This window comes from Apteryx rowi, unplaced genomic scaffold (genome assembly GCF_003343035.1).
Source record: "Apteryx rowi isolate R43461 unplaced genomic scaffold, aptRow1 scaffold_729, whole genome shotgun sequence".
Lineage (NCBI taxonomy): Eukaryota > Metazoa > Chordata > Aves > Apterygiformes > Apterygidae > Apteryx > Apteryx rowi.
Genome location: NW_020451015.1, coordinates 393,311 through 410,904, shown reverse-complemented (window position 1 = coordinate 410,904; position 17,594 = coordinate 393,311). Strand labels below are relative to the sequence as shown.

At 41.3% G+C, this 17,594-nt stretch overlaps 1 protein-coding gene across 1 annotated transcript; it reads left to right on the top strand.

Annotated features, from left to right (window-relative positions):
* Window positions 1-5,899: 5,899 nt before the first annotated feature.
* METTL11B (methyltransferase like 11B) lies at window positions 5,900-12,886 on the top strand (the record flags this gene model as incomplete). The annotated part of the gene is made up of 3 exons (XM_026087650.1): window positions 5,900-6,149; window positions 9,814-10,615; window positions 12,400-12,886. Coding segments are annotated over 2 exons (525 nt in total), but the record flags the coding sequence as incomplete, so codon positions are not given.
* Window positions 12,887-17,594: the final 4,708 nt, after the last annotated feature.

Below are 17,594 nucleotides of genomic sequence, written 5' to 3'. Positions count from 1 at the left end.
AAATGGGAACCACATGATTGGAAAATTTTACAACAAGCCGTCAGGGGCTGGGAGCCCTTGGGGCTGAGGCGAAGAAGGGGCACTTAATTTGGAACAATGGTACCCCAAAGGCCTTGCCACCAGACGTCTTTTTGATATGTGGTGACAGGGCCTGGCAGGGAATTCCGARAAGGGTAATGGGTGGTCCCTGTTATCTTGGTAAGCTGACATTACTGGCGCCGGATCAAAATTGGTGGAAACATATCACGAAGAATGAGACCGCCGTCCGCAGTAAACGAGCAGCCATAGGGCTTTCACCTAATTGTAATGATCAGGTTACCCTACGCAGTCCTACTGAAAGAGTGTTTTTGTCCTTCTTGACATGCTATTCTGCAAAATAGGGCTGCAATTGTTTTTTGCTATTAGCTCAAGGCCACGGTTGTGAGGATTTTGAAGGTATGTGTTGCATGAATTTGTCTAAYCATGGTGARTCAATTCACAAACAATTGCAGTGGYTGAARGAACATACCGGCAAGATCCGTCAGCACCATGGGCTATTCGATGACTGGCTAACTAACCTGTTTGGAACTCTACCACAATGGCTAATGAGCTTACTTACTGAAGGCTTAYGCATTTTGCTAATCCTTGTAGTTGTCGGTTTGTGCTTATGCGTAGTCCTGAGCTGCTTTAAGAACACTCTGCTAAAGGTAGTGAACCAAGCCTGGATTGCTCACAAACAAGAAGGGGGAATTGTGGAGGAATGGTTAACTGAGAGCGGGCATGCTCTGCTTGGGATGAGCAATCCCGTCTTCAGGGTAGAGGAAGGCATCTAGGCCAAGGCCAGCGAGCCCGCTGAAAGCGGCCTTATGTAGGCCAAGGCAAGCGAACCTGCTGAGGCCTGCTGAACGTGGCCGTATAGCGGCCTTGAGCACCACAAAAGAAGGTATTCATGAAACTGGTAAACAAGTCTGGACGGAACTAGGTTCCATAAATGTCGATGGAGCATAGTCAGCAACTTTGCACCAATCATGTATCCGCTTTATACGTATGGACAGAGACTGTAGCCAATCATGTAACTATTGCTAACGCATGCGTATTGCTTGATGATATATATACTTTGTGTAAGCTCTAATAAARSGAGAACGACCATACTCATATTGAGACTCATCGTTACTCCGGGGTCCCCTCCCTCACTCCAACAACTGAGATCAAAAAAAAGGGCAGAAAAAGGAATCTGCACATTTTGCTAGTTCTGACTTAGCTTGTTCGAGCCTGTCCTCTGTTGAGATACAGTCAATTGGTTATGTTACTTACAGTTTATTTTCCTTTCTTACTACTGCAATTTGAATCCTACTCAACCAGATACAGATCATTACTGGCTTTCTGTAGTAGTGGCTTTACTGTAAAGCTAATTTGAGGTATGTCTTCCCAAGTTTAGGGCTTCATGAATAATTATTTTTTTCCAATAAGGCAGTGAAAATTTTAAGAAAATGGTTCGTGCTAATATAAACTACATTTTCTTCTTTATAGGCAAAAGCTATTTTTTAAAGACAAGTTTAACAAAATCAGAAAATAGGAAAATTAGTTTCAGATCAAGTAAAAATGTTTCACTTCATTTTGGGGTTGTTTTACCCTCTGAAAAACTTCTCCCTTTATTTTCAAGAAAAAAGTCAGTTCCAAAATGAAAACTGCTGTTTAAAAATGAAAAGTTGACACGTTATTTTTTTCCTTGAAAGTCATCAAAAAGAAGTGTCTTGACATTTTCAATGTTCTTTCCTGTGTTTTTTTGGCTATAACTGTTATCTAGATTTGAGATATCAATTTCACAGATAGTTTTATTCTCCCAAAACTTTATTTTCTGGCAAATTTAGTGTTCCTTAAAAAACAGTTGCCCAGTTCCACTCAAATTACTCCTCTTGAGTTAGTTTGGCTTGTGTGGAAATGCCACACAGTGACATTTCTCTTACATGACTGATGTTGCATACCTTCATGTACAGCATTTCTTAGCATGATTAGCACCACCGTAAACTGAGCCTTAGATTTCTTTCCTGTTGGAGAATTTATCTTGCCTAGGCACATGGAAGGAATTACAGAAAGGCACTGGAGGACTAAGGACTTCAGTTATATTTTTTCTTGTCTCCCTTCCCAGGTGAGTCAAACTGAGTTAAAAGTGCCACTGTGCTCAAGCTAAGAGGTTTTATGTGTGTGTGGGCAGATCTCAAACCAAGAGCAACATTCAGGTCAGGTCCTGAGCCAGCAGTGCAATACAGACAAGCTATAAGTTGTCTTACATGCAGCCCATACTTGAAGGATTATCAGCAGAACTAGACCAGTGACTGTTTATGGCAATATGTTTATGCCAGTTAAAGCCTTGATGACCATATAGACACTGTGTTTTCAAGTGCCTAATCCAGAGGTAACCTGTAAAAAAGGAAACAAAGAAAGCAAATAAAACATTAATTCAGGAACAGTTGTGGGCTATAGATGTGTGAAATACTACCAGAGGCGATTATCCTCAGAGCTCCCTTTCTGCCCTAAACCCTTGCCCGAGTGGTTACTGCTGAACAAAAAGCTTCTGGAGAGTGATTTTGCCCCTGTTTGATCAGGGGAATGGAAGCGATTTTGTTGAAAAACTGCAACAAAAAAAAAATTTAGAAAGAAAGCCACTGTGCTTTTTAGCTGTATCTTGAGCTCTGATTTTTTTTTTGCTCCTGCATCTCTACACTGTCTTCCTGCCCTTCCAAGACCTGAAGTACTAGCATCAGGAACATATGTCACAGCTATTTTACCCCTAAGGAACTTCCTGGGTGCCCTGTTCAGCTTTTCAGCAGAACTTCTGATTGTGTACATATCCTAAATGATAGTGATACTGAGTAATGTGAAGCAGATAATCAGAGAAGCAGTTAATCTTAAATTTTTGAGCCTGCTCTAGCTTAAATTTTTCACTTAAACTGTTTTTTTTTTAATAAGAAATCTGATTTTCAGCTCAATTAGGCTTTTAGGAAAATGATTGCCTTCCAAGGAAAATGTTAATACCCTGTCAAAGCTCTGAGCACTCCCAAACTGAAAATATATTAGCTGACCATGAAATTATGTCAACATTTTCATTACAAACAGAGTCATAGTGCTTCACAAGGGTTCTAGTCTGATTACCATTTGCTCTTGCTCTCTGTCAGCGAAGTGTGGGATCAGGCTTCAATTCCCAGGATTGTTCCCTTTCCTACTTCTTGATGGCAAATGGAGACGTGTCATCAGACGTCCTTTCCATGGCGCATCACAGGAGATGAATTCCCTGTCTTGAACGAGGTACCCTAACTACAGCTTCCCTGAACACGAGTATCAAAGTCAAAATAGTCATATGGGGTTTTGTCTAATTTTGTTAGCTTTTGGGGTAGATGATCCCTATTTTCTGACCAGTTCTCTCAAGGCTTTTTGCTTAATCACATCAGCCTAGGCCTGTATGGATCTATCAGCAGACAATATGGAGATCTTTGTAAAGATTCAAGACACAGTTCCTTCTCCTTTCATTAACTCCTTGTTACAGCTTAGTCTGGTCCTCAGTAAATGCCACATATTCTTTAGTGCAGCCTATGAATGAAGAATAACTCATATTTTTTGGCTAACTACAAGCAGGTAGTCTTCAGAGAGGATAGGACTGAAGACTCCTATGGACTCTTGCACACATTGGGAGATTAATCTTTCTAGATATACAAATTGGGACCAGCAGCCCTGGTGACTGGTGAGAGCCTTTGAGGTCCTTGTGCTCTTTCTACAGTTACTCAGTGTAACCGGATGCTCAGCCAGGCTATTCATAGTCATGTCATTGACAGTACTATCCTTTGACCTTAATAATCTACTGAATTACCCACTGAAGCAATGCCAAAAAAGCAGTGAGTTACATGATTTATGCTTGGTCATTATGGAGGGGGTTGCCTAATAAGCAGGAAAAGCTAAACTCTTCCTGGGCTTATTTCCTTTAGGAGCAGTGAGGCTGCAGCAGGAGGACTTTGGCCCATAACTTTCATTTCAACTTTCAGTTCCAGAGAACAGGGAAAAGGTGTTTACATTTGCCTTTAATATATTTGTTTAACAGATAACTTCAGCCAAGGGAGCTCCAGTCCCACAGTCAATGCCTGTGCAGCCTTAAAATCTCTGTTTTACAGAACAGCAGCAGGCTCTTAAGAGCCTTTTTATAGCTAGAATGGAAGCTTTTGGGATGAAATACTGCTTTCATTATAAAGCTTCTTTTCTAGTAACTCATTATTTTCTCATAGACATACCCTTTGTGCCACAATTTTTCATGTCTGATCTCAGTCCAGAGATGATATTTATAAAGAAAAAAGAGGAATTACTAAGTAAAATCTACTCAATCATCTCTTTTGTCTCTATGTCTAAAAAAGAAATTCCGTATATGCTTCAGTCCAAACTTTTTGTATTGTAATAAGTTACCTACAGCTCTAAGATCTTTGTTCAGACATAGCTTGTTTTGAAAATTGCACTCAAATCTCAAGGACACTGTATCTGTAGAGATGTCTGGGGACACCTTGGAAGTTTTGTACTCTGGAAGTTAATTCTCACGTGCAGTGTATGGTATGTGCTCATTTTTAAGCCTTCGCTGGGCTCAGAATATAATGAGACTTATCTATGTAGTTGGTTGTGAGGTATGGATACTTGGCAGATGAACTTGCAAGGACTTTGTAAAGATTAGGGGATCTTCTGAGAAGGTTAGAAACTTGTGAAAAGATTATGTTTCTTCTTATACCAAGCAGAAACTTATTGTACAGCAATGAATGCAGGACTGCAATGAAGAGGTCCCATCAACAGCAACCTTTGTGTTTTAGAGCTCAATAGTATTGCATAGTTAGGCCTCCCATCACTCTTACTGTGTAGGAGAATATAGGTCTCCCCTTTCTCCAGAAGAGAAAACTAAGTCCCAAACTGCAATGAGCCTCCCAAGGAAGGGAGTGCAGTTTTGAGGAATATGGCCCCTTCAATATTTTGTAGGTTTTTTGAGTGTCTCTTGGGAACAAAACTGTGCCACATAGCTTAATTCTTCATGTCTCTTCCTAAACATGATTAAAGCTACTACAGAGAGAGAAATTTAGAGAAAGCCTTGAGAGAGCCATTTGAAGTCATTGCAAATTGAACAAGTCCTTTCTTGCCCTGTGTAAAACCAAGAAGCTATACCTGAAGTGAAGACTCTGTAAAGGATGCAGGGAGCTCATTACCAGTAGATATCTGAGCCACAAATAATGGCTCACAGATAATCTGAATAGATCATTTTAGATCTGGTAATAATATTTGCAGTTTTACAGACCAAGAGCAGTAGAATTTTGTGCATGACTCTGTACGTTGGTGGCAGCATAAAGCAGGAAAGCATTGCCACCTGCCAGAATGGTTCATGTGCAGATGAAGGAGTGTCTTTGTTTGAGTTACATTTAGAGCCTGCAACGAAGGCTGCAGGAATAGGCACCAAATGAGCAGTGGCTTCTGGAGACCTGGGGTGGTGAGTATGAAAGTCAGTGTGCTGGGAAGGGGAGCCTGGTGCAGACAGCCTTGGCTGATAGGAATGGGGCAGGGAGGGAATCCAGCTAGAGAACTAGAGGAGATCTGTTTTCACTCCTTCCTCCTATTGGTTTGGGCACTCAGTGTGAGGTTCTGTAGGACACTGGGCTTCGCTCTCAGCTAGGGGGAAGTGAAGATGGAGGAAAAATGAATCAAGACATTCTCTGGGAATATAGCAACCAGCCCTGCTCACCCATAGGTGCCCAAAGCTGTTTTAATTCTGTCCCAGGTTGTGGTGTTATAGACACCACAGACACTAGGCTCGGTGGACTAAAGGCCATAGCTGGTAACACAGTTGCTGTGATCTTTCAGGTGGTATTTTTCAGGTTTCAAATGATTTTCTTGTATTCCACAGGGGGTGGGGAAAGCTGGCACCAACCGCGCCCTGGACTGCGGCTCTGGGATAGGTCGGGTCAGCAAGCATGTCCTGTTACCAATTTTCAAGAGCGTGGAGCTGGTGGATATGATGGAGAATTTCCTGGCTGAGGTCCCGAACTACCTACAGGGCAAGGAGGACAGAGTAGAGATGTATTATTGCAAAAGCCTTCAGGAGTTCACTCCAGCCCCACAAAGATATGATGTCATCTGGATTCAGTGGGTTTCAGGTTAGTTCAGCATGATTCCTCCAGCTGGGCATCTCAGAGAACTACACAGCCTGCGCTAAAAATTATGTTAAAAGAATGGTGCAGCTATAAAAGAAGGTTCTCAAATGTTTGGAAAAGCCAGGCTGAAGACTGACCAGCGCTGGGGGCACAAGGCTTGCCCTGTCCTCATTCAGTTCCAGTGCCTGGTCCCACAGCAGCCCTCCACTGCCAGCACAAGCATTTGGGGGGGAAAAAAAAGTGGAAACTACTACACTCCTGCAGCCCTACTGTGGAGTCAGGCAGTCCTCACAGATCATATCTCTTTGAACTTGCCAGAGAACCCCATTAGCCCAGGAGCAGCCCCACTTCCTGTGAAGTCTCACAAGAAACCTTTGAGAGTTCTCCTAAGCCCCATGCACAGTGGGTACAGATCAAGTTGCTTTCATTTAGATCATGTAGTGTGTGTGTGKGKGGGGGGGTACATGTAATTGGAGAGTAGCTTGCATGCTAAGGTGCACTTGAGGAGTAGGCCTTTCATCTAGGTTTTCTTGAGCAGGGACCTTCCTTAGCAAGCTAATGATGCTGCATACAGATATGCTGGGTTAGCCTCATCTGTGAGCAGAGATCTGTCAACATGTCTACATCTGGCATGTCATGGAAGAAAGACTGTAGCACTGTGGCAGTAACAGTATGTCAGGTTCAAGCTTGGCTGTGAGGACATACAGCATGTGAGAGAGAGTTGTCTGAGTCTTGGCAGATCTTGGACAGCCTTTTGCCCACATGTTTTTATGGGGATTTAGGTACTACAGCCAGCCAAAGGGATATCGTGAATGACTGCTCACCATGCAATCTCACAGGGAGAAAGAGCCTTTCTGAGAGATCTGCATCCCCTCTTCATATTGGGCAGCCCAAGGGTTTGGACAGAGAGCAGGTAGTTGGGTTTGTTTGCTCATAAGATTGGTCCTGCCTTCATTTAAGGATAGCTTCTTTTGGCTCTTTGCAGAAAGCTTTTTTCCACCCGGACTTCACCACCTCTGCATCACAGCTTGACATCCTTTGGAATGGTACCCATAAAGGTCTTGTGGGAATCACTACCATGTCGCATACCCCTTGCACACTGAATTCTTTCAGTTGAGTGGCTCTTTAGGTCCTTCCTCAGCCTCTGTCAATGAGCGTTCCTCCCTTTTGCTGATTTTCTGGAAGGGATTTCTAAATCTGATGATTATCCTGACTTGGAAATATTTCAGGAAACAATCTGGAAAGAGGCATAGTAAAATCGCCAATATCTATAAATCAGATCTTATACATGCACTGATGTTTATCAGACAGGTTCACCTAGCCATGTCCTGCAGCACCTCTTCATATTACAAATGTCTGCTTCCTACCCTGCAAGCCACCCCAGTGAATGCACTGCAATATTAAAAGCAGCAGACTGGCAGTCAGATAGTGTGGGTTATGTTCTTGGCTCCATTTTTATTTGATTCCTCCCTGCATGAAAACTGCTATAGTCGTAGGTGAATAGAGTTGTCCTACACCTGTAGAAAAAGAGAGTGGAAGGTGATCTGAGAAGTCATCTTTCTATTCTCCTGTCCCAGTCACACAAAACCACCATTTTTGTCAGATGTTTGTCCAAGCTGTTCTTTAAAACCTTCACTGCTAGAGATGTCATAACCTTTCTAGAAAACCTGCCACAGTGCCTAACTGTCCATCCAGAAAGAAGGTTGTCTCCTAATCTTTGAACCTAAACATCCCTTGTGCAGTTTAAGCTGTCAGAACTCATTGTTCTAAAGCACAAGATGAGACCTGAACAGCTCTTCTCCAAAACTCTGGAGGTAGTTTCTTGCTAGACAAAAAAAAGAAAAGGGACAAAAGCAGAGAGATTGGTGCAGGAGATGATGTTATTCAGGAGCACATACTTGTTCTCTACATAAAGTCTTAAACAATAATGAAATCAGTCTTCGTAGAACAGGGCTTTTTTCTATAAGTGTGCAAACAAATTGCTTCAGAACAGTATTATTTACCTTTGTTATTTGTCCTTCTTGAATAACCCATCATTGCAGTAAACCTGGCTCCTGCCTCATCTCTTCAGCAAGTCCAGGTCAACATGAGACAAAATGAGCTAAGGCTTGTCTGGAGTTGTGCTGATCAGCTGCGCGGCTGCCTTTTCTTTAGCATAGACACAGATCTGGATCTCTTTCCTCCCTTCAGCCATCAGTCTCAATGAAATATGTAGGAATTTAAGTATTATTCAGGCTTCTACCCCTCTTTTGAATGACTGAAATATGCCAACAAGCTCAACACTTATTGATGGAATGGCAGCAAGCCAGACTGGCAGGTAGCAACTTCCTGAGATTTCATTTTGTTAGGAAATCAGGCTAAAAGCTAGGTTAAGAGAATGTTAAGTTCCAAATTAGGTGTTCAAATGCTTCAATTAATCTTGCCCATGCAGTCTGGATTTGTCTCATGTATACATAACTATATGAGCCCATGCTGTTATTTTATGAAGAAATAAAATGAAAGCTTACATTTCATATTGAAATTATCATTTTCCTTCAACTTGAAAGCTATTCAGTTTTAGGCTTTGGGGCTTTTTTCTTCTTCTTTTTTGAGGGGGGAGAGGGTTAGTTAAAAAAATGGCATTCTGTGTCAAAATATGGTTTTGAAATGACAACTTCCATTTATGAAAGTTCAAATCTTCCATCAAGAAAACTAAATATTTTGACTAGAAAATATAAACAATCAAAATTTTCAAGTTTTTCATTCAATTTCTGACCAGCTGTCCTTGTTAATTCATTTTAGATGGGTTTCACATGTGAGAATTCTCAGTTTGCTCTTCTCTGAGCCCTGCACTACTGATCTCAACATAACCAAAGTATTGATCTTTGAGAGAGAAGGATACAAAACATAATCTCAATAAGATATTTTAAAATTGAAAATATTTCACTTTTTTGAACATGTATGGTAGATGTAGAAATCACAACAGTATGGTGTAATATAAAGAGTTTATTTGACAGTTTGGAAGGTTTTGCATTCCTCACTGGATCTTTAATCCAAAGCTTCTATGATGCGTACACAGTGTTACACAAAGATTTATAGGTCTGTAGTGTTAAAACCCATAAGGGACCATTAGATTATCTAGTTTGACCTACTTGATATCACAGTCTGTTATATTTCATTCATTTACGCTCGTACTAAGCCAGTATTTTGTGTTCAATTAAAACATATCTTGAGAAAGTCAACCACACTTGATTTGAGGACTTCAAGAGGTGGTAAATCCACCACTTCTGTTGGTAGTTTCCAATGGATAATTGCTTACACTGTTAAACAGTTGTCACTTATTTCCAGTTTGAATTTGTTTGGCTCCAGCTTCCTGCCACTGATTCTTATTATGACTTTAACCACCAGATTAAAGAACCCTTCAGCACCCAGTATTTTCTCCACTATTCCCATTGACTTCTGTCCACATCTGTTGCTGCTGCTAATATGGATCCTAAATATTGATTTGAGTTTACAGCTGTTGATCTCACTGATATGCCCCAGATTTCATAATGAAATCTGCAGGACTAGAACTTCTCCTCCAATAAATAGGATATAGAGAAGCAAATCAAGGCAGCATTCTGGTGTTTAACGGGGGAGTCCCTTTGAACGGCTAATAGTGATCTGTTTTGCATCTTTTCATCTGTAGGATATCTGACAGATAAAGATCTCCTGAAGTTTCTCATCCGGTGCCAGAATGGCTTGAAGGATAACGGTGTTATCATTCTCAAGGACAATGTAGCCAGGGAGGGCTGTGTCCTGGATTGCCTGGATAGTAGTGTGATCCGAGACCTGAACATCCTCCACAGCCTCATTGAAATGAGTGGACTCACCATCCTACGAGAGGAGAGGCAGGAGGGATTCCCTGAGCAGTGTGTCCCCGTCTGGATGTTGGCCATGCAGAAAGACCCTGGCTATTCCTGATGGCATCCCATGGCTGCAGAGACTGGAATATGGATCAGTCAAAGGACTGTGAAGGAGAAAGGGGAAGAAAAGCGTCTACCAGAATCCTACTAACCATATACTGCTACTACTACAGTTCTAAGGGATCGACTTCTGAAGGATCAGGAAATAACTATATTTGATCCAGCTTCTCCAAGGGACTATCTGCTTCTCAACCCTGCCTGCTTCATCATTCTCTCCACTTTTAAAAGCCTTTTTAACAGCTCATCATCAGATTTTTCTTTCATTAGAGAGTCAGTACTGTGACAAAACCCATCTAATTAAAGTAATGTGGTTTGATGTTTCTGAGGTGGCTAATACCTTTTGGAGTGCCCTATATGAGGAGTTAACAAATAAGCCTGTTTTCTACAGTGGCACTTAAGTCTTCTTGGAGATTAAGAAGGATCTGTCAGATCACTGAAGCAGGACATTCAAATAACTTCTGGAAAACCTAGCCCAAATTTCAACTGTCATCACTATCCGTACTTTAAAATGTTTAAACCAAAAATGTAAGGAAAGTTTTATCTGTTTGTTGGCATCAGCTGTGCAGTTTATTTATTTTTTGCATTCCTGTCAGTTTGGACAATAAGACAACCTGGCTATTTTTCCTTTCTTTTTAGGAACTACTTTATCTTCCTGATGTTTCTGGTGTAGAACAATAGTGGTGCATAAGGGTTTTCATGTTCCAGGGGAAGAATTTAAGTGACAAATATATGCATGTTTGCATTGAAATTTTGTGAAAAGATTGTTCCACAAATTATGTTCTGGAAAATATTTTTTCAAAATGTTCACAGTGGAAACCACTTGAAAGCATCTCTTTATTATTCATACCACTGTAAATTTTTCTTTCCCACATTCAGAACAAGTCTGGCACCATATGCAGAGCTAATGGGATTTCATGGGGTGTTAATAGTAAGACTATAAGAAGAACTAATACAGTATTGTATTAATTAACAACTGTACTAAACTGCAGAAGGTGTCAGTGTAACCCAAAAGCATCTATGATTTATATTCAAACAGCAGCTGTATAAGCCTGGATTCAACAGTACTAACGCACATACCATCTCCTTAAGGCTCACAGAAATTACACATTGAGCAGCTTCTTGTCCCCTTCACATATGCACAGAAAGCGCTGTGGGAGGAAAGAAGTTCATTAGCAAAGTTTTTCAGAATTTGAAATTCTGCTTTATTCTGAATGAGGACAAAAGAAGGGAATTTTTAAATTCTTTATAAAGGAAAATTCCAACGACACGACCACAAACGTATTATAAGTAGATTAAAATTTTTCATCTGGACAAAAGCAAATGTTTCTTTTGAGTTTGACTTTTAAAAACATTTTCATTTAAAATAATTGTTACTATAATGCAGTAAAAAGCAAATTATAAATGGTTTGTTGAAAATTTAAAAAATGAATGATAATGTTAGAGTGGACTGTTTTGACTCTGCCAGAACTCCTATCTTGTTTTAGTCTTCCGAAATGCAATTCTGGCAAAACTTATCCGGCTTTGCAAAGGGTTGCATTATGACAAATCTCCAAGTTCTGATGGAAGGGGGTTCTCCACATGGCTCTATGCGCAATTGTCTGTGTCAGATATTGTCATCTGTGTTAGATTAACCCACATAGAAGCCTGAAGATAACAAGATCAGGGAACCTCTCAGCTGGATTTTAGTGCTCTTTGCCATCCTTTGATAATGAATCTCCAGTTTTGTTTTAATTGAGTAACTCATCTTCTCTAGCAATATGGTTGCATATGTTGAGAATTTCCAATTTATGGCAGAGGCCTTCCTGCAGTCAAATCGTATCCAGTAATTGTTCTCTTAATGTGCCATCGCTAATTGTAGCATTAAGGAAAACAACCCTGGTGATTTGGTGAATATTCTGGCGTGTCATATAACCTAGAAACCTATGGTTCCCATGACACAGATGCTTCTGGAATGTTTTGGCTAATTCTTCCATTTTAATCAAGTGGTAATGGAAATAAATTTAGCATATAATGATGTAAAAAAAGCTAGGTGAATAGTTATGTTCTGGACTTGTCCCCAGGACTAAGTGCTTCTCATTCCTTTTAAGCCACTATAGTGGTTTCATTCTGCCAAGACCGCTAAAAACTGTGGCAGTGATTGGGTGAATATGAGTATGTGCAGATATTTGAAGGAAACCCAGTCATTTGTTTTACAGGAAGGAGGCATCAGTCCTATGGTTAGCAACACTGGTTAGCAGTAACGGAAGAATATTTAAAAGACCTGGACGTGGATTACAAATTAATTTGTCCTTCACTATTTTTTCTTCCAGCCAGAGATGTCTGCCATGGTGCAGAGTGGGGACTACTGGAGATCCTAGTACAATCGTGTCTGTGCCAGACATATCTGAATGGTGTTGGTCACTGCAATGGTGAGAGAACTGCATTGTGGAAATAGGGAAGTAAACAATTTTATAGAAATCTAAACAGCTGCCCCGTCTCGCTGTGCAGAATGTATCAGCTGTTCCTTTCAAACCAGAGTGGGTGCAGTTCAGTAATGAGAGAAGCGGTTCCAAGATGGATATAGGATGTAAAGTGGTTTACGATGAAAGGTGGAACATAAATGTTTGGTATTGCTATCAATGAAATAGATTTTTCTAGGTAAAAATGTTCTTCACATGTTTTGTGCATCTTTCCTCTTTGAATTTCCAGAATACATATATATGAACATATCACAAAAATATATCACAAAAATATGTTCCCTTAACTATGTGAGAATGGAGACAAGCAAAATCTTAATTTAGTAGAAAAACCCATATTTCATGGTTCCCACATTCCTGGAAATTAATGTTTCATGGCTATTTTGCTTCCACAGTAAAATATTAAAGCTTTTCTGGTGACATAATGAACCTCAAGAGTAAAGAAACACAAGCCCTCCAGGGGTTTAGATGCATGAGATTGCTGCAGACTGAATAATATTTTGGTTTCCTCCTTTTCCAAGGTATATTTTAATTCAAGAATTCCCAGTCAACCAGTAGGCCACCCTTAAATGTTCATAATTTTGGGTAAGGGCCAGTCTTAGCTTAAAAGCGCTGGACTCTCTGGACTTTAGCATAATGTGTAATAATAGCGGATCATGAATTTTGAACTGAAAATCTTGCTTAGAAATCATCTATGTATCAGTTGCCCTTTGGTGTTCAAAGAATGGTTAATTAACTCAGATGCTCCACTTCAACTTTCAGGTTATTTAAAACATGCATTTAAAGAAATCTTTAGCTCATCAGAGTGCACTGGGAGTTTGAATCCCATTTGTTTTGTGCTCGTTTGGGACTTGTTCCTGATCTCGATGCTACCAGGAATTTAATCCAAGATCAAGGCCCTTACCTAAGGTAGCATTCACAGAACATTCAGCATCCTGTAAGCTCAAACCATCATTCACCACTGACAGGTAATTAGTGAGCTAGCCATTTAGTCCTGCAACCAGCTCTTTCTGTCACACACCCACTACTTAAGTAATCGCTTAGCCAAAGTGTAGTGAAGCCCACTTCTGCCATGTCACCACCAAAGCTCTTGGTAATGCCTGGTTTTCCCATATCGGGTCCCATACTTCTTTGTTGTGTGGCTGAATATCAAGTATTATCTTTATTATAAGAATGCGAGGTTCCCTGCAGAAGAGATCCTCAAATACTGACAGCAGCCTCTAAATGCTATTGCAGCCCATACAAAATGTAATGAAGTAATCATGACAGCAGTCTGAACGGCAGTCCCAACTGTGCAGCTCCGGCAGCCATCACAGCTCAAGCTGTTCATATTTAGAAGGCTATTCAGACATTGCAAATGTCCTTTTGTTCCTGATTAGAACAAAGAGCCATCCTTTTGAAATGTACCACTGAATGGATTTTCTGGAATATTTTGTTTCAGAAATATTGAAATGATAATATCAAAATATTTAGTTTGACTTTCTTGTTTGGATGCATATATAATTAATCTAATGTGAGATGATACCTGAAATAATACATTATATGGTATTATAATAGTTGAAATGAAACATTAGTTTCCTACAGAATACACTGATAAAATCAGTACATTCCCTGCCCCTAAATGTAGTGAAAGCAAGTCAGCAATTTCCAGAGGAAACAGTGTTTTCAAGAGGAATAGTTCTGTCAAGAAGTATTTGCCCAAACTTTTTCCCTGGATGTATCCTGTCCATTCAGGCAGTTGCAGATATACCTGGGCTAGTGAGAGGCCGCCATAAGCTTGCAACAGGCAGGAAGAAGAAGCAGCATCTCCAGAGCAGTTCAGACCACCTCGGAGGTGAACTGCCCTGGAGTAAGACAGCATCCCCTCTCCCCAGTGGCTGTAGAGTGGGAATGAAAGTGCATCCTTGTTACAGTCAGTTTAGCATCTTCATTGTTAATGTCAAACAGAAGTGCAGAATGATCTGATGAGCTGTGACTGTCCGAACCGTGAAAGGGTATGGACTTGGGTAACCAAACACCTATTACAAATCAAAGTCCTGGTACTGGGCTACTACATTAATGGGAGCAATATATATGAGTACATAATGCCAACTGACAAAAACTTTGTCAGTAATTCCACAGAGTGCCCTGAGCACCTTTATGCCATTCTCCTGTTTTTTCCATTCTCTTAATCCAGGCTCCCCAGAGCGTTTACAATGGCATATCAGACAGTAGGCCTGTCCAGAGGAACTTGACTGTTAGGTGTGATTAAAACCAGTTGTGTTGCATCCCATTCCTCTTCTCTTTCTTTGATGCTTCTTCCAACTTGCCAAGGAAATCCCTCCTCCACTTGCCAAAAATGATTTGTTCCCTGTGGATATCACCACATCTCACTGAAATAAAGCAGACTACCTTTGATTTTAAGAGGAGGTAATTCTGTTTATCTGAGAGCAATAACAACACGCTGTATTTCAAACATACAGGTTAATACCTGTCTCTTTAAATTGATGTCAAAGAGCCACTCCAAGACCTTTGCACCAAACAAAGCTCACACTCTCATCATCATTATAAATACACTTTCCATCCCTAGACCTTGAAGCATGTGTTGTCATTGTATTTTGGGTGAGGAAACTGAGGAACAGAAGGGTGATCTGGGCTCCATTACAGTTTTATCTAAGTGGGAGCTCTGAGTGATTAACATCTCTACAAATCAAGCCACTTCAGGAACAACTACAGAGTGTTTTGCAGGCAGACATAAGCTTATTCTGCCTGTGCTTGGAGCAGATTGAAACAGTGTGGTTGTGGTTAGCCTGCTGATTAGTCCAACCTGATATGTCCTACAAAGAGCGAGCTCAGGCTGAACATTGCACTCATGGACATATAGAGCTTCTGCTCATTTGAGAGCATTTGCAGAACAACCTGGGGTATGCCTGCAAGGGAGGCTGCAGACCTCCCGTTAAACAACAGAATGGGCTCAGCCAGTGCTGCAGCAAAAATAAAGACAGAAAATTAGTGGAAATTTTCTCTTCCCTGTCCATGTCTTCTGGAAAGGTTGAACTAGCAGGCATTTCAACCTGTTATAGTATTTTCAGGCTCCTGAGACTAAGGTTTTTAGAGGCATTTGAAGATGCAGAAGTCCCACAAGTGTGCTGTGACTTACCGGATGCCTACTGGTGTCTTTAGATACCTGTAATCATCTGAAGATTTGGCCTGTAGGAACCTCAGCTTAGACACAGAAGACTAGGTTTTCAGAAGTACGTATGAGACCAGATTTGAAAGTGTTTAAGTGCCTATCAGTGGAGACAGGCGTCTAGTGGGATTTCTAAAGCACGTGGCCAATTTGATCAAAGTTTAGCATCAACATGCCTTTGAAGATACCAGCGAGAGAAGCGGACGTTAGTTACAATTAATTTCATTTTATTTGAACTAGCTAAATATAGATGTCTTATCTAAGATAATTGTCCTGGCTCTCTCTGCAGTAAGTGGAGAGAAATCAGCACATGCAGGAGACAGTGCATCCCATTCTGGATAGATGTGGTAAAGATCCAAGCAGCAGCAAAGCCCTTCTGAAAGCTCCATTCAGATGTGCCTCTTTACAGTTACTTGAACTGATTTTTAAGTGCGTTATGTGTGATTGTTCCGCTCTCCCTAAACTCTGTCGGTGTCCCATGAATGTAAAATCCTGTTGCAAAAACTGTCCCTTCCAAATCTGTACCAGAGATTCCCAAACAGTGGTGCACATGCCACAGATGTGGTACTGAGCCTCTCCAAAGTGGTATGCAACACTTTCTGTGCAGCCTCTTCTGCACACATGCAGCCTGACACTTCTGGGAACAGCTTCGGCTCCTGCTGCCACTGCTGCAGGGGCAGTACTCCAGCGTGGAAATCCTCCCATGCTCCTCTACTAGCAGAATAACAAACATGCAACACTGTCAACTGCAGAAGGTCAAAAATCACAGATCTAGCTTCAAAATCTTTGTCTGGAAGATTTTACTGTGTATGTATGCACACAGCTAACAGTTTTACAGATGTACATGCATACACGTGGAATATGCACAGCTCGTATTAGCCGAGGAGACCTGTGGTCCTTGAAATGTGTGTGGCTTGCCAGCGTTTCATGTGGCATCAGCTGCAGTGGAAGAGGGACCACTGTGTAATCTGTATCCCAAGCCGCAGGAAGAAATGAGCCAGCAGGGTTTGCCAAGGTAAATGTTGCCATATCAGCACTGCTTGCCAGCAGCTGCATGCCAAGCGTGACTACATCCCAGCACTCCATGGCCATATCCCCTGGGTGACACCTGGCGTGTCGCACCTGTAAAACCCACTCAGAGTTGCCCTAGCCTCTGTGAAATATGTTGCCTGTATCTTATGCATCTCAGTCATGTGAGGACTTTAGGATGTGGTACCTAGGGTCAGCTAAGATGACCTTATGACCCCGTGACTCTCTTCTCCCTGGCCTGCAAGTAGTCACAGGCCCACGAAGCATGAGATGCTTCTCACCTAACTCGATCTTCTAAGAGTCAGTTATCTGAGGTTAAGGTAGTTGTCAAGACTTCCCGTTATAGTCACTGGGGAGAGATCTGCACCTCCCAGAAAGCTCCTTACCTCCTGAGATGGTTATCCAAGATATTCAACTGTGGAAGGTGCCTACACGACTGTCTTAGCTTCAGACAATTCATCCTCAGATGTTTAAGTGAGGTGAGATGAATTCCAGCTCCAGCGTATGGGAGTCCATGGACTCCACTGTGAGCCCAATCTTCAGATCCTGCAAGTATGATCTTGTTCCCACAGATACAGAGCCTGGATCTGCAGCGCCAAGTGTAAAAACCTTACTTACAACTCTAAAAGTCTCCACTGAGGGCCAAAGTGAAGGTTGTCTGAAATTCTCCCATCCTGGGCCTTTTGGCATGTTCCTTTCAGAACCACCCCTAATCTGGGTACCCTTGGCAAACTCTTAAAAATCCAACCCCTAAAATAAAGACTCCAGGAGTTACCTGTGACTCCTGCCACTGCACCAACTTCAGAGTAACAGCAAGTCAACAACCCCCCATCAACAATATCTCCACTGG